This window comes from Lates calcarifer, linkage group LG21 (assembly GCF_001640805.2).
Source record: "Lates calcarifer isolate ASB-BC8 linkage group LG21, TLL_Latcal_v3, whole genome shotgun sequence".
NCBI classification, from domain to species: domain Eukaryota; kingdom Metazoa; phylum Chordata; class Actinopteri; family Centropomidae; genus Lates; species Lates calcarifer.
The window spans coordinates 4,223,024-4,246,585 of NC_066853.1; the positions used below are offsets into that span (position 1 = coordinate 4,223,024).

General features: G+C 38.9%; 3 protein-coding genes and 1 long non-coding RNA gene across 5 annotated transcripts; 2 read left to right on the plus strand and 2 right to left on the minus strand.

Annotated features, from left to right (window-relative positions):
- Nucleotides 1-1,905: 1,905 nt before the first annotated feature.
- On the minus strand, nucleotides 1,906-5,375 carry mmp13b (matrix metallopeptidase 13b). The gene is made up of 11 exons (XM_018698933.2): nucleotides 5,211-5,375; nucleotides 4,980-5,090; nucleotides 4,580-4,707; nucleotides 4,310-4,458; nucleotides 4,071-4,196; nucleotides 3,815-3,970; nucleotides 3,572-3,692; nucleotides 3,349-3,482; nucleotides 3,091-3,250; nucleotides 2,863-2,966; nucleotides 1,906-2,754 (listed from the first exon to the last, which is right to left on the minus strand). Exons 1-11 carry the CDS (start codon nucleotides 5,331-5,333, stop codon nucleotides 2,654-2,656), a joined length of 1,413 nt encoding a protein of 470 aa, XP_018554449.2. The 5' UTR covers nucleotides 5,334-5,375; the 3' UTR covers nucleotides 1,906-2,653.
- Nucleotides 5,376-10,615: 5,240 nt separating this feature from the next.
- Nucleotides 10,616-17,533, plus strand: mmp20b (matrix metallopeptidase 20b (enamelysin)). Its single transcript, XM_018698906.2, has 10 exons — nucleotides 10,616-12,168; nucleotides 12,843-13,081; nucleotides 13,653-13,801; nucleotides 14,119-14,244; nucleotides 14,337-14,495; nucleotides 14,613-14,784; nucleotides 15,364-15,497; nucleotides 16,002-16,158; nucleotides 16,721-16,824; nucleotides 17,388-17,533. Exons 1-10 carry the CDS (start codon nucleotides 12,034-12,036, stop codon nucleotides 17,486-17,488), a joined length of 1,476 nt encoding a protein of 491 aa, XP_018554422.1. The 5' UTR covers nucleotides 10,616-12,033; the 3' UTR covers nucleotides 17,489-17,533.
- A 544-nt stretch (nucleotides 17,534-18,077) lies between these two features.
- On the plus strand, nucleotides 18,078-23,174 carry mmp20a (matrix metallopeptidase 20a (enamelysin)). The gene is made up of 10 exons (XM_018698908.2): nucleotides 18,078-18,197; nucleotides 19,043-19,284; nucleotides 19,479-19,627; nucleotides 19,792-19,917; nucleotides 20,498-20,659; nucleotides 20,763-20,874; nucleotides 20,957-21,099; nucleotides 21,320-21,476; nucleotides 22,109-22,212; nucleotides 22,620-23,174. Exons 1-10 carry the CDS (start codon nucleotides 18,078-18,080, stop codon nucleotides 22,718-22,720), a joined length of 1,416 nt encoding a protein of 471 aa, XP_018554424.1. The 3' UTR covers nucleotides 22,721-23,174.
- LOC108898836 (uncharacterized) lies at nucleotides 19,115-22,707 on the minus strand. 2 transcript variants are annotated; one of them, XR_001963486.2, is made up of 6 exons: nucleotides 22,579-22,707; nucleotides 22,336-22,387; nucleotides 22,104-22,198; nucleotides 19,778-19,851; nucleotides 19,445-19,633; nucleotides 19,115-19,253 (listed from the first exon to the last, which is right to left on the minus strand). It is a non-coding gene; the product is annotated as an uncharacterized LOC108898836 (long non-coding RNA). The 2 variants fall into 2 exon arrangements; XR_007808869.1 differs by having other exon boundaries at nucleotides 19,132-19,253; nucleotides 19,437-19,633.
- Nucleotides 23,175-23,562: the final 388 nt, after the last annotated feature.

The window sequence follows — 23,562 nt, forward strand, 5'->3', positions numbered from 1 at the left end:
AGTGGAAAGATGTTAAAATTCAGGGTTTATGATCTTTTCATTTGGCACCAGCTCCAATCCTCACAGCTGCATTTTGAATGAGTTGAAAGAGTTGGTCATGATAATGACTCTTGACTGGTGCAGGAACAGGGAAAGGTGCATGACTGTGACTGGAATAAGATTTTAAAAAAGGGAGACTTACATGACCTCTAAATCCACTTGGGCTAAGAATGACTTAATTTTTTTTATGTTTCTCAGTTGCACTGCTCTACCAAAGTCAAAAGTCAAGTCAGTACCAAAGTTGCTCAATAACTGCAAACCACTAAGGAGTCAGAGCATGCCAATAGTAACTGTTTTGTTCACTTTTCCAGAGGAGTCGAAACACTTCCAGGCACAGAAGACAAAATGATCCTCACACTAAAATAAACTTTAATTTGAGAAAGCTTGAAATATTACAGCCGCTGTGTTTTACTACAAGTTTTTTTTCTTCTTTTCTGAGTTTTTATTCTCCTTTGCAAAACTGGTCTGGATCTACTTTCTCTCCTGCCACAAACACGTATCTCTAAACAACATAAACATCATGGTAAGGTTACAGTTACAGGAAAAGGGGGATTTCTAGACCAAGTGTAGCACAGGCCTGGAGTCAGCTGTAACAGCAGCAGTGATTACTGAGCCTCTGTCAGTCTGCCCTGCTTCCCTAACACAATGAGCTCTGTTGTTTAAATGTTTTCTTTGTCAGCTCTCCTGCCTCTATTTCAATTGCTCAATGCAAAATTGCAATATACACTCAGACATTCAAAAGACAGAATGCCAAGGAGATGTGTACCATTATTTCTGACTCATGAAAATGACTGGATAAAAAAAATGTAAAAGGAATTTCATACTTCCAGATAAGTCATCTGTGTTTCTGTAAACTGTGGCTTAGACCTTCAAAGTCAGTGTCAGTGATGAGCACACAGAATTTGTGAGCTGGTGAGCCTCCACCACGCGATACCTCGGAAATGAGCAAATGAGGTGACTGCTTCACTGCACTGTAATTACATCCACATGATAGGGCCTGTGGATTATACTGCTTGGCTCAGGCCACACTGTTTCCTAAACTAGCAATACTTCACTGACCTTTCAAAACTGAACTGCTCACACTACACAAATTCTTAATCATCATAGAACATCCCACATATCCTGATACTTCCCGTTCAGATAATTGGCTTTCTGTTGTTAGAGTACGCTGGTGGGTGAAGATACTCTGTATAATGGCCCTTTATTATAATGATTAGAACTTAGTTTGTTTGATGTGTGGTATGTTGAGATTTAATGAGGCCAGAGCCAAAGATTTTCCTCAACATTTGTTGTGCTAATGAAGCATAAACTGATTTTTCTTTCTAATTTCAGGAATGAAGCCAGACATGTCTGGATTTAAGACTGAAAACTAAGCAGTGGAATACTGTCATGATACTGCATATTTCTGTATTACAGTCACTTCAGCAGTCCCAGAATTACAATCAGGATCAGAAATTCTTTCTTTCTCCTTCATGTACTCAAACAGTTGATAGGAGAGCTCTCTAGTGGAAAAGGGAGGCAACTACAAGGCACAAGAATTCTTGAAGTCAACAACCTAATCTATATATATACCTCACATTTTCAGCCTTGTTCAGTATAACAATATAGAACACAAGTCTATGATATCAGCATCACAATACCTGGAAAAGCATTATGAATAAAACTGTTTTCCAAAAGCTACATGTGACCAGTGAGCCCTATGCAACCATGCAGCCTAAGTGGTGGAGAGAGCCCACCCACATTAATACTGTTTGGCCCACTTAACTTCTCACATAAACAAATAACCTGTCACAAAGGGTAATGAGGTTGTGTATGTTGTGAGGGACACAGACAACTTCATTGTCTTGAAAGACCCTACACATTGACTTAGTTTCACATATTTTAATTGAATAAATCGTTTGAAAACACTTGAAAATACTGACAGTAAAATTCACAGAAATGTTTCAGTGCTAGAATGACATCAGATGAAAAGCAGTTTGTTTTAAAAAATGGTTTAAATAAGTGGATTTGTTGGGTATACATGTGACTGTAATGTTTGATGTATGCACAAAAATATTGCATACAGCCTAGTGTTTAGGATAGTAAATTAACAGATCTTGAACACTAACATCGTTAATACAGCTTTACTTTCCACTCTACCTTTGTTGATGGTAATTCACAAAACAGACAAAAATCTAAAGACAAATACGGTAGATATTAAACTGCTAAGCTCCTTGCTGAAATACTAATATATTAGTGTAAAAGGTCAAGAAGTCAAATCATGAGCTCACAGACCAGCTAAGCCAACTGTCTCTGGCAAGAAACTTAATCTGCTAAGGATCTTGCTGTCCATAGTGAAACATGTTGTGCAAATATAGAGTTGTAAAATAAATAGCAATCATCTAAGGAAATATATAAACGAGGAATTTTCCAGCATTCTGTGTCTGACAAATAACATGACCTACATGTGTCCAGCACTAGTAAAAATAAACATTTTTCTTATGTTGTCTCTTCCCCCGCCATTTCCCTGCTCATCAAGTATGTTTGTGTATATTTAATTTGTTGTCATCTGCTATATTACCTGCTGTATTTATACATATTTCTAAGCCTTGGTTGACAGTTGCAGACCACCTCATCAGCAGTTGAGGATGGAGTTGGTCCTCATGATGCGTATGACCTTCCTTGAGTTGTAACTGTATTCATACTGCATGTGTTCATGGAAGAAATAAAGGTATCCTGAAAGAGAGCAGAGTGGGATGAGTGTTAGACAATGCAATACAGAAGAAGAGCAAGAAAAATCCTCCTTTTGAATATTCATGAAAATTATTAAAGGCTTCACAGTACCGTAATGATAAACAGCAGCGTCGACCTCATCATCCATTCCAGGAAAATCATCCTCAATGGATCGTGGGTAGCCTTTGTCCATGGTGCCTGTCGCTTCATCATAGCTGTAGGTGGCAAATAAAATCGATGAAATACAAACTAACATTTGGCAAGAGTGACTCTGGGAGTGTTGTTCACCAAGAATACTGTGCTGAGCTTATTTAAAGTCTTTAAAACATGTCTAAATACCTCCAATAGTCCTCATCGGTAAAGAGCAGAGTTTTGCCTGTGTCTCTGATGTACACAGCTGCATCTATTTTCCTTATGGTCTTGGGAAGGCCGAGTTTGTGTATGTACTTGGGGTAACCATCCACAAGGTCATACCCATTCAAAGCCCACATTCGGATCCCTGTGGAAACAGAGATCAGAGACCAAAGTCAAAATAAACTGAAATTACACCTACACATGAAAAAAATATGTGAAGGAACAACAGCAATAATAACCCACCACTGAATATGATGACTCTGTCCTTCTCTGGGTTCTCATAAGCTGCGTCCACCCTATTGGGGATTGAGGGCCATGTGGACTTGATCAGTGTCTGTTCAGGCTCTGGCATCTGAGGATGGAGACGCCAGTAGAATCTGCAACAAGGTGCAGCATGTTAATAAAATAAAGGCACAATAAACTGATCTACAATTCACAGATCTCAATAATAAAACACAGCTTTTACCTGTCTTTGAAGATGATAGTCTCCCCTCTGAGTTCTGTGGCAGCATCGAAACTCAACGTGGGGTCACATTTGTTGGGTGCGTCAGGCCTTGGCTTCACTTTCTTTGAGTTTGGATTTGGACCTGTGATTGAACGTCGGCATGAATACACTCTTCATGATAATATTTCCCAGAATAGCTGTGAATTCCGTTGTCAAGTTTCTAATTAATCTTAAATTAAAATGCAAAATCATGTCTCCACCCACCGTAGAGAGCCTGAATGCCCTCGATGTCGTCCTCAGACAGTGGGTAGCCTGTGGTGTATGAGTAAATGGGGTACATCAGGGCACCCACGTCTGTGGAGTGGGACATCCCAAGGGCGTGGCCCAGCTCATGGGCTGCCACTACGAACAGATTGTAAGCTGTAGAGAAAAGATGCTCAGTCAAAATGTTGGTCAGATTAGTGATAATCATTACACTACAATATGGTGACTTATGATGAGCATCTCTGCATAATCCTACCAGATGAATCTTTGGTCCAGTGTTCATCCTCATCAAAGTGAGTGTCTCCACCGATGCCTTGGCCTGGTGGGTAGGCATGAGCCAGCAGACCGTTAGGCCCATCGAAAGGGTTGTAATCTCCATGCTCTGCAGAATACAGGAAAGAGAATATTTAAATCTGATACCATCTCCTCATCAGAGCATGTTATTACGCTTTTAGTCAAGCACCATCAGACTGTAAAACTGTAGGTTTACTGTACCTTTTGATCCAAAGCTGATCATAATGTCTGCATTGCCCTTGTGCAGTTTCTTAAAGGTCAGAGGGGTGACATCAGACCAAACATTCAGTGCACTGCGGATCGCTCTGTCCACATCAGACTTCTTAAGATCAGGTGTATAATTCAAAATCCTGAAACGTCAGGGAATAGAGGACAAAGTTAAGTGAATGAATACAAAAACTTCAACTCCATGCAAAAATGTTTTTGTCACCATTTGCACTTATATTCACAATCATCATTTTTAATACATACCTAAATGTGACATTGTTATTTTGCCATTTGAGGTGTCGAGGGAAGTGGTTATACTCCCCAATATCTGGGACACCACATCTGGCCAGCTTCATCAGCTCCAGAGTGTTGTCATCCAGATTCCCTGTCACCTTCAGAGGTGGAAGAAAATATGTGTTACCATAGTGACTAAGAAATTGTCAACAAGAACACATTTTATTTTTAGCTTGTGTTCTTCCTTGGAAATTTTGTTTATTTTAATATAACAACCTCCCACAGGAGAAGAAAAGTACAGTTTTAGACTAAACTGAAATATTATGTACATTCCCTCATTTGTACAAAAGGAAGACCACAAAACCAACAAAATCATGATTGTGGGGCAAAATGAGCTCCTGTATAATTAGATATTTTCCTATCTGGTCACCTCAAGTTTGAAGAATTTCTGCATTTCCTTGATCTTGGTCTCAAAGACGCCTGATGCCTGCTGTTTACCTTGAAGACCAGCCGGAAATCCATAGAAGCGACGAAGGTATTTCTGTTTGAAAGAGAACAACATTTTGTCAACAGATTTTTTTTCACAGATTTTGACAAAAAAGCCACCTGAAGTCAGTATATAAAACTAAATAATTACTGAATCAGAGAGCTCAGATCTTACCTCTGCTAAAAGCCGGTTGTCTTTGTCCCCCGACGGCACAGGCAGAGCAGATGAGTGAGCGACCAACGCCAGCAGCAGCAAAGCTATCATTGTTGTTGTCTTTGTGTTGCCCAAACCAGTCATTGGGGTCAAGAAGCTCTGAAGAGTATTTATAGTGTTTTGGGTCCAGGTTTTTTTTTTTTTTTCAAAGGGTCCCAGTGATTCATGTAAAAGCACCTAGCCACCACTTCCTCCTTTGACTGTTGAGAATGTGCTTGTATCTGTAAAACTACACTCCCTGTGGTTTGACTGAATTCCTCTGAACTCATTTAAAATGCTGAGGTAAAACAATTCCCAGACTGCAAGACGTAAGGAGTTTGCTATTAGATTAATTGAAAATGTCTATAAGGCAAAAAAGTCTGTAAGTCAATTTCTGTTTTTATTTATCTTGTACTTAAAGGAGACTAACCATTTTTGGAAGAAAATACTTTGGGATTAATAAGAATATTGTAACATTAATTATTCTCTATCCATCTCCTTTACTTGAACTATTAAAAAAAATAGGGAATTTTGGGAATACTTTCATGCTGCTGCTGGTCTCATGATAGTCAGTCTGTGTCTTGTTATTTTAGGTGAAGACGTTCAAGGATGCATGACTAACAAACACACGTCAAAGCATAGAGAGAAATGATGAAAACATAATAGTGTAAAACATGTGATTTACATGTTCCTCATGACATTGCATTTTATATGACTTTATTCCACATGTGGGTCCGCCATTCCACATGTGTTTGCTTCCACACAAACAAATGTACCGAATGGGTTTTGTCTGATGATAATTAAAACCAGCTCCCCCCGATTTACATGTTTTCCTACATTTCCATTGCAGCAGTATGTGATTCAGAGTTACCAGGATTACACAAAATACAAATGGCAAGTAGGATGCTTAGTTAAATTGCGTCCGGTCCCCTTAGTTAGGAGGAACTGTAGTGTGACAAATCAAATTATGATTAATCACTTTGTAACTGTACTTTTCACCTAGTTTCACCAGCTGGTCAAACTTCTCATGTATCAAGTGCTTTATCTCAGGATGAACTATAATAACTTTCTTAACGTACAATAACTTTTTTATCCTTTAGCTTTTCATCAGAAAAAGAGAAGATGAAAAGGTGCAATTAGTTTAATCTAATCTACTAATCTATTTAAGACCCTGAATTTATCGCTCCAGACAGTAGGAAAATACACTGAAAAAATATAGCTGTGTGGGACTTTATCAGACCCTGGGGACCAGGCAGGTAAAGACATGCTGCCTACTACTGCTTCTACTCCATCAGTGTCTGTGTGAGACAACAATGGCACATAATTATTAGCTCCTGCCACATAAATGGAATTCCTTAACTTCCACAGAGTGAACTAAGGCTGGTCAATGACAATTAGAACAGTACATTTTGAAATATTTTGCACTTTCCTGAATGAAGTCATTCACATAATGGCACTGTTAACATATGTGGATATAAAAGCATTCTTTTTTAAGTTATGCATTCAAAGAATCTGGTTGAACTTAAATTGCTACATTGACAACATTTAGGAGACGTCAAACATTTGACAGACTGATTCCACAGTGTTACAATTCCAGTCATTATCAACATACGTCTGGAAAATGTTTCATAATGACAATGATTTGCTAAGTATGAGACCGTATGTCACGTTTTGCAGTCAAGGTGGGCACCAAGCTCCTGTGCTGCCAGAGAGGATCAAATCTCATACACTGCATTAAGAAGCTCAGATTGTAAATAGTTGGTGTCACTTGTCATTGTAGAGGATCAATACTTATAGAGGCAAAGATATGTTGGACATTAAATACTACACAGACATCACAGAGCGATGTTCATCTGCATCCCATCAGTAATATCATGTCTAATGTGTAACAAACACTATGTCCAAACACTTCAGCATCCTGTGGAGACAAATATTTTTGGAGCAACATCATTGTTTAGACGGTGGTTAGCAGGGTGCTCCTGACTCACGCCTGGGGGAAGTTGGCAGTTAGGGGGATTTTTGCTGTTATTTTAAAATTGTCACCAACAAACACACACACACACACACACAGAAATATATGGAAACATAGACACACATAGTGATATGTGTTGTGCCCCAGTTGTTGTATGCAAAGAGTTACAGCTCTTAAAAATCATGTTGTATCTAGTCTGAAGACTCAAACCTGAGAAACATAAATGACACACTGGTAAAATGAATGGTATTAAGTAATATGAGGCTGTTTTTCTCACTACGCAGCAGACACTAAATTAATCAGATATTGAATAAAAAATGTGATTATTACCAGGTGTGAGGCAAAAATATGAAGTTTTGTCTGATCACCTCTCTGTGGTGAGTGCTTTAGGACATACCAGATTCAACTTGTAATGCTCAACTTAGCATTACCTGGCTTAGTATAATCCATCAGCTCTATACTGGCTGGATAAATTGAAATAAGTGCTTCCAGCGGCAAACAGTTAGTTTAGACATGCTAATACATGTAGAAGCTGTGTCCTAATTTAATACCAGATACTAATACTATACTGTTTTAGCAGTTAGTATCCAAAATATCAACATACCTTACCATTTTATACAAACAGGAAAAGAACACCGTACATGTGTCATCAATTATATTTTAGAGAGACATCAAGATGTTTTTCCTAAGATTTCAACTGAGGATTTTTTTTGTTTGTTTGTTTTCAAAGGTTTTTCTGGAGCTGTTTCTCCACCACAATTTATTTAATTTTTTTCAGCTGTGATCAGCTTCTCCATTTCCTTTGTATATGACCATTAATACCAAACATAAAATGCTACCACATCACCTCATTGAGTTCAGTTTATTTTGTCCTCTTTTCCAGTGTGAACACACTACATACGAAAACCCTATCGTTTTCAAGCAGCTCGCTCATGGCAAGCTGACAATAGAAAATTATGAGCAACTATCTTAGATAAACAGTTAATCTTTTCTTCCTCCTTCATCTGGTCTCTCATTAGTTTACATCAACCTCTCTCTGACACCACAGGGAAATGGCTGATACCTTTGGTGGGGCATGACTACGCTTGTTGGTGGTTTGTTTCCCTGAGTCCCTCTTTGCTTCTCAAGACAGATCAGCACTTGGGTGCTGTCCAACCCAAATCCTTTTAAGTTCTGTTACTGCTTTTGTGATAATCTCTTGGCTTGGAACAGGGGACGGGGTTGTACAGAGATGACATGACCTGTGACCACGTCCCCACTTTCAGAGAAAAGCTCTTGCATACTCCCATCAGATCTGATGTTTAAAAAAAAAAAAAAACCAGTGATGACTTACATCCTTACTTGGAACTGGTTATTTCCCTTCTAAGTGGTTTAATTTCACTTTGGTTTTGACTGTGATATTGTGTTTATTCAGTTATTACACATTTAATTAAAATTACTCTGAGTAGTATATATATATATATATTTATATATATTTATATATATATATATATATATATATATATATATATATATATAATTTTTACGTAAGTATACATTTGGTTGCAAACTAAGTTTGTTGGTTATTTAGAGAGCTCAGCTGCTTTGCTTCTTTAGAAACAGTCAATGCTTTTAACTAGTGTGCAAAAGACCCGGTGGCAATCAGGGAGCCCCCTCTAAATGGTGCTTCAGTGTTATGCTGAAGTCTTACACAGGCTAAATACACAATGTAGCCTACAAAATTTCATGGATGCAAGGCAAGCAATTAGAATAAACACGCTTTCAACACACATCAGCAAGCCTCGTTAACAAAAAGGTCACTCACACCACTACACAATGTACGCAACATGCAACAACTTTTCACCTTAAACACAGCGGGTCTACCACAGGCAGTGACAGGAAACGTATAGAGATCGAAAAATATTCTCTTACCTCGATTATCTTACTTTACCTGGTTTGTTGTCCAACCAACTGGCAGGTCATAGTTGCAGGTAGCAGTCGCCTCCGGGGAGCTCTCGGCATCAACTTGACCTGGTCCTGGAGAGCGACTGAGCGGGAGAGGAGCCTCAAACTCGCTTGTGAACATGCTAGCTGCTCCGGCGTTAGCTCCGCGTGTCTCCGCTGCGCTTCTCGCTGATTCGGCTTCTTAAACGTGACTCCAAAGTTAGCAAGTAATGAGCTGTGCTTTATTTTTGAAATATTTTCCCGATTTGATAGGAGTTGACTCCATAATTTTAACATGAGTGTCACCACGACGTCGAAGCAGAAAAAACACCGCTCCTCAGGTGGTTCGTCCGCTGGGTTTAATTTTTCCACACGTTTGAATTGGGGACCATTTGCAACAGCGCCACCCTTGGATGGAGGCCTTACCAAAAACAACCCACAATACTTTTCTGTATTCACGTCTGTCAGTACTCTTCAATTTGAATAATGAATGCTGGACATAGCCAGCTTTTAAAGCCATTTTAGTTTTTTTGGCAGACCCCCGAAAAAAAATGCCATTGAGGTTTTCAGAGAATCTCAAGTGTCAATTTTGGACATAAATGTAAGAGTTATTTCCGTATCTCTTGAAAGCAGCAACAGTAACATAAAGGTAAACAAATATAAACATGAAGCCATTAACTTGCAGGACAGCTGGCTGTGGGAGCAGGCTTCAAGGGAGGTCAAGCTATGTTAATTGTAAATTGTGGCTGGTGTTATTTTACTATATTTACTGGCGACATACAGCAGAAAAATCATTTACCATAATGAGCCTCTGACTTGAATTTATCCCAGGATTACACAACCTAGCAACCTAACCTGGACAAAAGCATCTGCCAAACGACTGTAATGTAATATAGTGGCAATGGACAGTGAGCCACAGTATGAATCAGCTTCAGCCTACAGTAAAAGAAGATTTAGATTAGATGGATGCCAGCAAAATCAGAAACTGTTCAGTGTACAACTGAAACTGTAATTTAATCTGCACACATTGCAAGTCCACAAATAGGATAGCAAAAATGGGCTTTTAAATGAAAAAGCTGAGCAACTGGTGAGATTCAAACCACAGTGACTGCTGAGAGGTAAGGTCAGACCCACTCAGCAGAATTTAGAAATTATAGAAATGCCATGCACTGGTGAGATGCCACAGGAGGGCAGCAGAGACTCAGCTGGAGACTGTTTTGGAGAGGGAGCACACAAATGGCTCTCGGTCCAGAAATTGTCACATAAAATATCATTTCAAAATGATTTGATATCTTATTTTTTTGTATTGATGGTGAACACATTTAGTTGTTTGCTTTAACACAATGTTGTTGGCTTTGCCATAAATGCAGTAATTATATAAATCTGTGTGTTGCTTTTGTCCAATTCATCTCAGGTCAGATGTGGGGTGAGAGGGAGGTGACACTCTGCACTGCAGTCTACCAGTGTTTGAGAGTGTGTGTTTTAAATAGTGGACATGTCATTTTAAATATGTAAAAATGCCATTTTAAATGTAAAAATAATAGCAGCATTTTCTGAGCTTGGTGTGATTCTGTGCAACATGACATAATATGAACACATAATACATCACTGATGTTTTGTATCATTGTATAATTCTGGCTTTCAGTCGTCAGCTTTTTCTTACACATGTACAGCATCTTGAACAGTGCTGAAAAACAGACACAAAGCTTTTCAATACTTATCATTACAGACAAAAAAGATGCTTTCAGAAACAGTTATTGCTCATCTCAGCTATACATGTTCTTATATGAAACATCTCTGGCACCTTTTCAGTGTTGTGTCTGTTTGGAAAACAGAGATGTTTCTGCTGGTTTAACTGCCATAGCGGTCTACCCCAGCTTGTAACCTCCCAGCTCCAAGCTTCACTTTCAGTCATCACCCCTGCTTAAAATGACTTCATTACCTCGTCTTTTCTCAGACCATAAAACCAGAACGACACAAATTCTTCAAGTAATTCTGTAAAAGAGCACAACGCACCCCGGAAAAGTCAGTTCATGTTGCCTTAAGGAGGAATACCGTTGCTCCCATAAAGTGCCACAATGACCAATCAACCGTAATTGTAGCTTGAATTTACCGCGGCACCACCCATGCCAGTCTAGGCATCCTGGCTGGCGGCCATTTTCTTTTTCGAAGGGCTTAAATCCACCCCTGCAATTTCAGCTCCCCTTCAACAAACTCTCTCATTGAAAGGTCTTGCGTGTATTTGCTAAAACTGGACAAGAATGGGCTTTGATGGTGTTATTTCAGGAGAACTAGCAGAATGCGTGGGACTGAGCAGTGCCACCCAGCTCACTGTGTTGCATCAGTCTGGCGGGAATTATGTTGAGGTTCTTCCAGACACTCTGCTGAGGAAATCGTTCACTCGATATCAGAGTTGCTTGGTGACTTGCTTTTGATGGAAATATCAACATATTTATGCTGACCACACTCATAGTGACAGTAATGAACACATCTTGCAGAATGAACCTTTTCATCTGTGAGCCAGCACAGTGCACTTGAATAATAATGTTATGTCTTAATCTTCATATCATGTTAACCATTATTGAAACAGCTGATTTCAGTCCTAAATTTGCACTGAATTTAAATAAGACGTTGAAATTGAAACCATATACCTCATCCATTTAAATCATCATTGGAGCAAACATGTCACGTGACAATAACTGTTCAAATGTCATTTCTTTCTTTTTTTTTTTTGCTGTCCTTGGCTGTCTGCAAACCCCTCCCTTCCATAGTACTGTCTGAGGCTTACCCTGGATTTGCAAGTGGTATGAGTCACAATAACCATTTAAAAGGCTTTCTCATTAACCAGAACTCCCATCTCCATCTGTTTAAACTAGGCCACTACAATTCATGTAGTGTTAAGTCTGTGAAATGCATGTCATGCTGCTCTCTTGCTGCGTCTTGGTCTTGCTACTGCCTTGTCCATGTTTTACGGCACCCACATTTACTCCGGAGGGAACGAGCTCTCCTTCCACAGAACCACAGATTGACTTGACGCTGGCCACAGTAAGTGCGTAATTGCATGAGCTGCGTTGCAAATGTTTGAAATTGAACTGCATGTGATTTAATCTCTTGTACAATGCCAAAACATGCCTGTTGCAAAGTGTTTCTACTGTGGGGATTAATTGCATTACAAGGATCCATTCTCTTCTGCATGTGAGATGTCAAGATTTAGTTTTTATTTCTTTTGTTTTTGTGTGGGTGGGGGGCGGAGGTAAGTAACTGCACTGCCCCCTGAGTCCTTGAAGTTGTTGTATGCTTTTGCTGATTCTTTCAGCATCCTCATCTCTCTCCTATTTCTCTTTCCTCATCCTTTTATTTGGAAAGAATTAGTGGAGAAGACAATCTGCATGGGAATTGATTACCAGCGTTGTTTGCTAAGTCTTTATTGTGCATGGAATTTTTGTTGTAATTAGAGAAGGTGTACATTTTACAGTTGATGTTGTAAATCTGATCATTCAAGGGTTATTGATTAGTATGTTTATGAAGTTATAAATGAACATTAATTTGATAGATGTTACACGTGTAATGTACTATAATGCTTTCTGGAAATAAGGAGCTCATCCATAAGGAGAATACAACTTTCTACTTGGCATTAATTGAGCTGTACAGGGCCAATTCATTTACTGGGCTCATTAGTGCACAATGATATGTGATGTGGATCTTTAATCTCCTCATAGGAATACCTTCAGCAATACTACAACCTGGACAAAGAGCCTTTGGGGCGCATGAAGCGGAGTGGGCCTGCTTTCACCTCCAAAGTGAAAGACATGCAAATTTTCTTTGGGCTCAATGCAACAGGTGTGCTGGACTCAGACACCCTGGAGGTGATGAGGAGCCCCCGATGTGGCGTTCCAGACGTGGAGGAATACAGCCACATCCAGGGGACACGATGGAACAAGAACGTCATCACCTACAGGTATCAATGTGGCCTTTAGTGATGTTTAATGATCAAGATGCTATCACTCTTTTTACTTCTAAAGTGCAGTAGAATTACCACTGAAAGACATATACTTAAATGAAAGATATGGGCATGTTTGACCTGGACTGAACTTGCAAAAAAAATGAAACAGCCTGGTTGTCCCCAAAATGTAAACCCCGCTAAAAACGTGGGAAACAATTTGAGCAAGCAGGCAATAAAACTTTTGGCAGAAACAGGGAATAGCAACTGTCACAAATCATTACGGCTAAGAGATTTAGGGTTTGGGACTCCTGCCTCAGAAAGTTATTATGGGATTGTTGAAGTGCCAGGTTCACCATACATGCTTAAACTTATGTAACACTGTCTCAAACATCCATATCTATTTCTGATTTAGCCATGTCTGCTGGATTAAATGCAGAACAAATGTATAATTAAAGAGAACATGAGAAACGTAGCTATTGCATTTGTTTTAAAATGTAAGCTGATTTCCAAAAGGCTGTATAACTATAACAACCTTCACTGTGTTATGATCTTGATATTAATCAACGACATGACACATTCTTTGCAGAATTGGCAGGTACACCAGAGATTTGCCTCGGAACACTGTGGACTCTCTAGTTGAGTCAGCTTTCAGCGTTTGGGCCAGAGCCAGCAGCCTGACATTTGTCAGGTCACACACCCGCAACGCTGACATCATGGTGGAGTTTGTGGCCCGTGGTACGTTTGTCTTTTGTTTTATGAAGGACAGCGGCAGAAGATGCTTTTAAAGTGAACTGAACAGTTTGAGTCATTCTCACATAAAGAAAGATATATCTCTGTATTATGTAACTGTAACAGTGCAAAAAATACGCACATGTAGAGCTTCAGTAGTAATTTAGCTGCTAACCGAAGCAGCGTCATCATGCACTGGCTGCTGAACTCGACAGACTCATTTAGATGAGGTGAACAGAAGCCTGTAATTTTCTAGTGGCATGAAAGAAAATGGTTTTCTCTGTGGTTTCTATTTCATGTTTGGCCTGGATTATATTATGAAGAACACGGTGACTTGTATCCCTTCGATGGACCCAGAGGAACGTTGGCTCATGCTTTCGGTCCAGGTTTGGGCGTTGGAGGTGACACACACTTTGACGATGATGAGCACTGGACAGCAGGAGAAACAGGTGCTGAACTGAATCATACTGGCACTCCACATTCGTACAGACAGAGCTGTGTAGATATTTATTTATATGCATTTTTTGTTGTGCTATTGCAGGTTTTAACCTGTTTGTGGTAGCTGCACATGAATTTGGCCACGCTTTGGGCCTGAAACACTCCAGAAATCCAGACTCACTGATGTATCCGACCTACAAATCCTCACGACCAGCCAACCTATTATCTAGAGAAGATGTAACAAATATCAACGCACTTTACAGTAAAAAGTTTTGATTTATCTATGGATATACCATATCTGAATACTGATATACCTATTATTGTTACATTTTTACTCCTTGTGCAAACTGATATATAAGTGCGTGTTGATATACGTCAGGCCCGCCCAGAGGCCGTCCAAGTTACTTTCCGAGGTATGACTGGAGCTCTCAGTTTAACCCCTGGATATCAGGATCATCGTTCCCTCGACTCCTGCAGAACAAATGTGCTCCAGACCTGACCTTTGATGCAGTGTCCACTCTTGGCGATGCCACTTTCTTTTTCAGAGAAAGGTGTGTTGCTGACTTTTAGTTTAAACCTGGAAGTTCACTGACAAGAAGAATATATACATAATCTATAGAAAATGTGAAAAGCAGCGTTTCCACTTTTTGTGATGTCATCTGATGGATGTTTAAAGGTGCTATTTGCAAGTTTTGCTACTGCTACTGCCAACATTAGCATTAACAGCTGTTTACTTACCAGTCTAGAAGAAATGTTGTGAACTCAGCATCAAACTTCATTCCTTTACTCACCAAGAGCTGTCTCCAGCTGTGGAAAGCAACACCAATGTTAACACTTGTTTTGCTTCTATTGCTGTCACTTTACTTCTACTGATGTTAGCACGCTAACCAGCTAGCCCCAGCCTTGCCAACTGTTGTTACTTGGCAAATGACTATCACCACCACCCAATCCCAGCAAGAAACCATGTTTGACTGTAGTGAAAACTAACAAACATCCCCTTTAAAAATGTCACCATCTACAATTCCAGTGTGTCTGGCACCACAGTTAGAAATCTTGATTTTAATGTCATCTGTAACATACAGTAACCAAAATGTGTGTCTGACCTGACTAAAAATATTTTTCCCCACAAGCTATCTCTGGATTAAACATAATCAGCAATATGACATCAAAGAAGGTCCCATCACCAACTTTATGCCCAAGATTGAAACAAGCATCGATGCAGCCTTCTGGGTACCTCGCAGATCCACTGCCTACCTTATTCATGGTAACTATCTTTAATACTTTGGTGTTGCATGTAAACGGCAACATAAGGTTTCACTAATGTCACTCCATCCCCATAACTACACTACTCACAATAAGTTAGGGATATTGCGAGAGACTCAGTGGGTGTCATACATACACTTCAGAGATTTTTGGGATAGGGAGGCAATTGTTTTGGGGTGATAGACACACTTCATTTTGTGTTTTCCACGTAATGGTCTCACTGTGTACAGTGTGCCTTACATATTGGGGCACTCATGTAAATAACAATATCCCTAACTTATTGTGAGTAGTGTAAATCTAATCCCAGAGTCAAACCATCAATCATCTCAGAACTCGACCCCCACAATTCATGGATTCAAATAATCATTTTGACAGTCACCAAATTAGAAAAAGCCCTGCGACATGAAAGATAAATAAATCATTACTCATTATCTATGAGGTAATGAATTTAACCTTTCATTAAGAAAAAAAAAACATATTGCCAATGACCTTTATCCTCTGACAGAATCCATGTTCTGGACAGTAAAAGGTTCTCTTGTGAAGGGAAAGCCCAGAGCACTCAGTCACTTTGGGTTTCCAGCCTGGGTGCAGGACGTTGATGCAGCTGTGCACATAGTGAAAACAGGACGCACACTCTTCTTCATGCATGATATTTACTGGAGGTAAGGCAACAAATGAACAACATGAATACTCCCTGCTTTTCTTTTTATGCACCTTCACACATCAGGGCATTTTTACTTTTGATCATTTGATTTGATCATTTTGATCAAATCATTTGTTATTTTAACTAACAGCAGATATTGGTCTAACATTTGCACGGGTTATCTTTTTTTATTTATACACAGGGAATTGGAGTTCAACATCATGCATTAGCAAGTGACATAATGAATGTATGTGCGTGAGCACCACAGATTGAATTAAATCAAATTACACTCTTCTCATTTTAGTGAACTGCTATTGTGTTACATTAAATGAAAGTGTAATGATATAACAGAGCTGAATTACAAAGCACTGGAAGATATGGACTTGCATATTGAAAAAACTGAGTCAGATCTGACTATAACATTTCCTCTGTCATTTGGACCTCACACAGAGAGTAAAGGGCTCACTTTGGACTCTGAGGTTTGATGACGTGATCATAAAGTTGCAACTGTACACAAATGTTTTGTCTCAGCTTTTGGGGAACGAACAGATGATGGTGACTCACGACCTGTTTATTTTCAGTTACAATGAAAACCGAAGGGTTATGGATTTTGGTTTCCCAAAGTATATCAGCGAGGACTTTCCAGGAATCAACATGACAATAAATGCAGCTCTTCATAAACACGGTGAGCGAAAGTCAGAATTGTTACTCATTGTATTGTATATTTGCAGTTGATGTAGGCTTTACAGCATAACCTGAGATGGATGAAAATCCAAAAGCTTAAAAATGCTCCACAACAAATCTCCTAACATACATAACAAGAGTAAATATATAGGGTCATTTTCAGAGTGAGAAGCACAGTAATCTTGTTTATATTTAGCAGGTAGCATATTTCTGTCTGTAGCTTGAGGGGCTTTTGCGAGTTGCATTATTATTAGTAGCACAGGAATGCTAATTTACGTGCAACATCAGCTCAGTATAGTTAAGTTTTTACAGAGCATACGGTTCCCCTCTATCATTTAAACTGTATAATTTACCAATTAAAGCCCTTCATATGACATACTGTAATTTCAACTGCAAGCAAAAGTGGATATTTGAGTTCAGAAAGATGCTCATCATCATCATCATCATTATTATGATCATCAACAACAAACAAGCCAAAATGTTCTAGGCAGCGCAACAACAAAAAGGTGAAATATGTGAATCACTCTGTTTGCTTCTTGAGGGTCTAATTTTTCTTCATCTTAGGTTTCATCTACTTCTTTGTCGGACCACAAGTCTACAAATACGACTACACCCAGAAACTTGTTGTCGGAGTTGAGAAAGCAAATTCCTGGCTTGGGTGTTGAAATGCTGTAAATCCGTGAACGTGTGATGAGGAAATTACCTGAAAACCTTGATTAAATCAAACAAGAAGAAGGAAGAAACACTGTGCTTTTCAATTTTGAGTGAAGTTTTATTTATCTGTGGTCACATTTTGTCAAAATAAAGAACTACAATTTAAACCTGATATTTATGTTTTTTTATGCCACAGCTGCCCCCAGTATCTACAGATTCACTTTTGTGGTTTGTTTAGATTAAATCTTTTTATCTGTTTATCTTCATATCACTGGCCTGGGGACTGATTTACAAATGTGATGACAGAGTGCACAGGTTGGGGACAATCTACAGGATCTAAAAAACACTTTTGGCTTCTGGCTGCTATACTACAAAACACAGAACATATGTCTTTCATCACTACAGACAGAGAGCCCAGACATAGCATGTAGACATTTCATTGGGAGGTTGTAACCACAAAACCTCCAGAAAATTGGGGCAGGTAGACCTAGCTGTATAACTACCAGGACTGAGCGCTTTTGGGCCATGTGATTGCCCAACAAGCCCGAGAATACTCCCATATAAAAAATGTGGAGCTAGCTGAAAATGTGCATTTAAAACATGGAGTTGCTCCGGTTGTGGATACTTCTTTTGGGCTCTCTGATGTTTGCGGAAATCTTGTGGACTCTACCCATTGATCAGGAGCAGCAGCTGAGGCCTGAGGATGTGGAGCTGGCTGAGGTTTGTGGGTAGATGACTGTCTGTGTGTTTATGTAAGAACCATATACTTAGAGTTACATATCACATTATAATTTTTCTGAATATGACTTCTCTCATTAAGAACAAAATTTTAAGTATTGTACCAAGTGTAACCAAGATCTATGTTTACTGTGCTATGTTTATGACAGCTTGTGGATTTGATTTGGCTCCACTACGAGAACTTAGCTACAGACATGTAGATGTATCATACATATTTTCCAGAGTACTAATCAATGTATTGACATTAGAAATTCATTCAAACTATAAATACTAATTATAAGTGTAAAGATTATCACTCATTATGAGAGATAATTCTCTACATTAAATGTGACTAGTGCATTTTGGTTTTAATAACATCAGCAACATGCATGTTATCAGAAACACGCACATAATATGACATCTGCTGTTTGTGTGGGCCCAATGTAATAATGCCTAATTCATCTAATTCAGAATTTGCTAAGCTCCGATCTTTGTCCACAAGAAAAACCTTAACAATTTCCAAAAAATAGCCACGTCTGCTCTTTATCTATATTTCTTTGCAATATGCATAAAACAGTGAAATCAATAGTTGACAACCCTTGCTTATACCATAGTTTACTTGTTTTTTAATGTTACCATTTTCATGTTGCAGAAAAGTATTTGTAGAAATAGTGATCCATCCTTATTCCCATGTATCTTTGTATCAGGAAGTTTCTGTAAGCTCTTACCAAACATACACTATAGTTTGGCACTGTATAATGTGGCACAGAAAACATACAAAACACCATTTATAGTGTACATACCTTGATGGCATCTCCTAAGAACACACCTGAACTCTCTCACAACAGGGCTACCTCAGGAGGTTTTATAACCTGAACCTCAGGAGCAGAGGCAGACAGATCAGGTCCATGTCAGCCATGGAGGAGAAGACCAGAGAAATGCAAAACTTCTTTGGTCTGCAAGAGACGGGACACCTGGACCCTCACACCCTTGATGTGATGAGGGAGCCGAGGTGTGGCGTTCCAGATGTGGAAAACTTCAGCTTTTACCCTGGAAAGCCTAAATGGAAGCACCACACCATCACATACATGTGGGGAACACGTGTAGTTTTCTGTTTTTTCTGATTATTGTAAAAAAATTGTAATATTGTAAAGTGGTAATTTTCTTGTAGATTATTTGGATGTTTGTCAGATTTTATTTTGCTAACAGAGGATATGTATCTGAAGCTGCAGCTGCTCTTACTGTCTCACATTTTGTTGGTCCATTTTTGTCACTGGCATGCAGGATTGCCAAATACACTCCGGATATGAAGAGAGAGGATGTGGAAAAGTCCTTTCAAACTGCTCTGAAGATGTGGAGTGACGCAACACCACTGAAGTTCATCAAAGTCAACCATGGCAAAGCTGATATAGTCCTCTCCTTCGCCCGCAGAAGTAAATCTGAAAACCACCTCTGAGGAGTTGTTATGCTGGTTAAAATACACTCGAAAACTAATTGTGGTTAATAATGTAAAAAAATAGATAAGATGTGATGTTTTTGAAATAGAGTAAATATGATTTTCATATAAACCCTGATTCACTCACTCATTCTGTTGTAGCTCATGGAGATTTCTTTCCCTTTGATGGACCCCGAGGTGTGCTGGCCCACGCCTTTCAGCCTGGAGAGGGGATGGGAGGAGATGTGCACTTTGATGAGGATGAAACATGGACAGCAGGGAGCCAAGGTTTGTCAGTCGAAGTATCTTTGTAATTCTGCGACACCGTTTAAAAAGCTCATCCTAAGCCACAAATCTGAAAGACTAAAAACCCATCTTTTCAGACTTTAGCTCAATCCTATTTTTTACTAGACTTATTTAGAGAAAAATAAATAAATGAATAAAAATCTTTAAGCACTTGTACTGAAACACTGAACATGCTTCTGGTTATTTGCTTAAAAGGGATAATATTTGGATAATATCTAGCACTTGGTCCTACATGCTTTGAATGGAACTACCGTGAGTCACTTTGGACAAAAGACCCTGCCTCATAAAATTAATGAAATGGAAAAGTTTGCTGCAGATTGTTGTTCTTCATGGGTTAACAGTTCTGGCCACACCCCAATCAGTGATGTCACAGCAGCTGTTTACAGGTGCCAGTTGATGGAAAGCACCTGGTGTGACATCACTGACGAGGGTGTGGCCAGAATTGCCCGTGAAGCTTTCAAACCCACAGACAGCAATGTCGCAGCAGTGTTCAGTGTAATTCCGTTACAATTTCCCTTTTAAATGGACTAATAGGACACTGTCCTGTATTACTGTATTTCAGGTTACAGCCTGTTCGCTGTTGCAGCTCATGAGCTTGGCCACTCACTGGGCTTAACTCACTCAAGGGACCCCTCCGCTATCATGTACCCAAATTACAGGTATCGCAGCAGTACACAGTACTCTCTATCCAAAGATGATGTGCTTGGGATCCAAACACTGTACGGTGAGGAACAAATTATATACATAAAATTATTATTTGCTCAAAAACTGACTTGCAGAGAATGCTACTCAATAACATGGAGTGTGACTCTATGTTTTTTTCTCAGGCAAGCCTACCAAAAAAGGGGAAACTGAACAGGCTCCTAAAAAGTGTGACCCCAACTTTTCTTTTGATGCAGCAACTATGATTGGAAATGAGATTGTTTTCTTTAAAAACAGGTACAGTACAGTTTAATCATGATTGCAGACTAACTTCAGTATGGTTGAACCACAACTGAATCTACTTGTTGTTTCAATCCAGGTACATGTGGATGAGAACAACACAAACAACCTATTGGAATCGCCTGACAGAAGGCCACAGCAGCACATATTTACCGAGCATCAGTTCTCACGTTGATGCCGCTTATGACATCCCTGCCAAAGGCGTGGCGTACATATTCACCGGTAGAGTAATGGGCAGTCTGCAAAGCATCACTTAAGGCCTTGTCAGCATGACAAGGCTAGATTTCCAGTAGGAGAGCACAATGTTGCACCCAAATTACAGCCTTGTGCAACTTAAGTGTTGCAGTTCATGCAAGAGGCTCATTGAGTTTGGCAGTGCTTGTGGTGTGTTCCTGTTTTTCATAGTGCCCCAAAACGCAGTGACACGGCTGTGTTTTTCCAGGTCATAAGTACTGGGTGGTTCAACAGCTTAAGATGAAAAGTCGCTCTGGCTCCATCTACGAGTACGGCTTCTCCTCTAGAGTCAGGCAGGTTGACGCTGCCGTGCATATCAGTGAATATGGAAAAACAATCTTCTTCACAGGAGAATTTTACTACAGGTAACTTTTTCAAACGCGAACTTCTTTCACATTTAAAAAACAACAACAAAAAGTCTGCCACCTAGTGAGTCATTTCATGCAGCCTTATTCAGTTTAAATGCTATACTGAACAAATTTCGTCAGTGAATCTACAAAAATCTACAATTTTTCTATGAATTGTTTGGGCTATAGAATACCAGAAAATAGTGAAAATGTTCCTCACAATTTTGTAAACTCCAGGTGACATCTTCAAATGTCTTGTTTTGCCTGACTAATAGTCCAAACCCCCCAAATATTTAGACTATTATAATGTAAGTTCAAAACCCCCCAGAAAATTCTGTTTGACATTTTTTCTTGAAACAGGACTCAAGTGATTGATTATCAACAGAGTATCAGAATGATAATCAATCCATTAATATTCAAATCTAAACTAATAAATACACTGTACTCTACACTGCACCTATAATTCCACTTCACATGCAGTAAATCAGTATGTATGACTATTAGAATATTAGACATTTGACTTGAAGGAAGTTTACACTGTGGCCGAGCAGCTGAAGGTTTAGTCAAACACTGTCCGAACGCAAACAGCAAATGAATTGTAGAGTGAACTGGGTGAATAAAACAAATTAATTTGAATGGTCCAACCTCAGGTATGATGAGCGCAAGAGACGGATGGACCCTGGCTTCCCCAAACTCATCCAAAAAGACTGGCCTGGAATCCCACGAAGGGTCGACGCTGCCTTTAAGTTGCATGGTAAAAAAAAAAAAAAAAAAAAAAAAAAACAGTTTATGGTCACGACTCTGTATAAAGTGGATCTGAGCAGCAGGATACAAATAGAATACAGCTGAAATAGAAGTTGTAATTTCTTGTTTTTACCGTGTTTAGGTGGTAGACGGGTGGGGTTTACCGCACTGGACACACTTTTATACTGAAAACACCATTTTCCCCAGTTTTAGAACAAAGTGTTACTGGAGTAGAAAATTTCTATTTACAGTTGAACTTTGTTGTTCACATTTCAACTCAAGATGAGTATATACATGAGCATAACACACTTCTGATATGAACACACACACTTAACATATGATATGAAATAAATTTAGTTCAGAAAAATTTTATTACTTTTGCGATCTGAAAAGGTTTATGTGATTTTCTGTTGACAGGTAGCATCTTCCTCTTCAGCGGGATAAAATCCTACCAGTTTGACTTCAGGAAAAACCGGGTGGTGAATATAATTTCAGCAAATTCTTGGCTGGGTTGTTGATTAAGTTGACACAATGCCGGAGCTATACATTCTTTATGTAGTCAAGAAGAACTCTGAAATGAGAAATGTTGAGAAAAGGAAAGTGACAGTTGTAAACTAAGACAATAAGTTGTTATATGTTGTTATATAAGTTATTATATGAATTATTACAGTTTAGACTTTTGGGGCATGTGTATAACTGTATGTAAAATTACATCTCTGACATCCCTCTGTGGCACAACACTGAGGCTTTAAAATGTGAAAATCTAGTGCAAAGTTTATCTTCGATTTTCTAATTTTGTGGACTTTTAAATAGCATTTAATCTTTATGTACTTTAGGAAACGTTATGACGTGTACATGACATGTACACAAACGTTTGACTAAGATGTAAATCTGAATATGTATAAACAGTGTAACAGTGTAAATGTGTCCTTATTAATGTGAACTCAATAAAAGATCATGTTTGTTCTTGAAGGTTCTCAGCTCATCTTTGCTCTCCAGGGCAGTGGTGGAGGAATGAATTCAGATTCTTTACTAAAATAAAATTAGAAATAAACCAATTGAAAAGTATAATAATAAGTACACAAAAAAGTTTATTGATGATTAACAAAATGTCTGCAGAATTTTCAGACTCAAAGCTGTTTGCAGTGGAGCTCATTTTAACAGCTTTATATCCATTAGGTATTTTTAATTAACTTCATTACAATGCATTACACTTGCTGATGCTCAACCAATAACTACATCTGTTATATAAACGTAGTACAATATTTGCCTATGAAATGTAATGAAGTACAAGTACAAAGTAGCATAAAATGGATATGCTCAAGTATAAGTACCTCAAAACCACAGTACCTGAGTACCA

Bases quoted from the DNA above. Each gene is read 5' to 3' on its own strand.
- mmp13b (XM_018698933.2), bottom strand. From the start codon at position 5,333: ATGACTGGTTTGGGCAACACAAAGACAACAACAATGATAGCTTTGCTG. The intron at 2,967-3,090 runs GTATTTAGACAT...TGCCACCTACAG, and splicing joins ACCGATGAGGACTATTGGAG to CTATGATGAAGCGACAGGCA. The intron at 2,755-2,862 runs GTACTGTGAAGC...GCTCTCTTTCAG, and splicing joins CGCTGCTGTTTATCATTACG to GATACCTTTATTTCTTCCAT.
- mmp20b (XM_018698906.2), top strand. From the start codon at position 12,034: ATGCATGTCATGCTGCTCTCTTGCTGCGTCTTGGTCTTGCTACTGCCT. The intron at 12,169-12,842 runs GTAAGTGCGTAA...ATCTCCTCATAG, and splicing joins TTGACTTGACGCTGGCCACA to GAATACCTTCAGCAATACTA. The intron at 16,825-17,387 runs GTGAGCGAAAGT...TCTTCATCTTAG, and splicing joins TGCAGCTCTTCATAAACACG to GTTTCATCTACTTCTTTGTC.
- mmp20a (XM_018698908.2), top strand. From the start codon at position 18,078: ATGGAGTTGCTCCGGTTGTGGATACTTCTTTTGGGCTCTCTGATGTTT. The intron at 18,198-19,042 runs GTTTGTGGGTAG...CTCTCACAACAG, and splicing joins AGGATGTGGAGCTGGCTGAG to GGCTACCTCAGGAGGTTTTA. The intron at 20,660-20,762 runs GTGAGGAACAAA...TTTTTTTCTCAG, and splicing joins TGGGATCCAAACACTGTACG to GCAAGCCTACCAAAAAAGGG.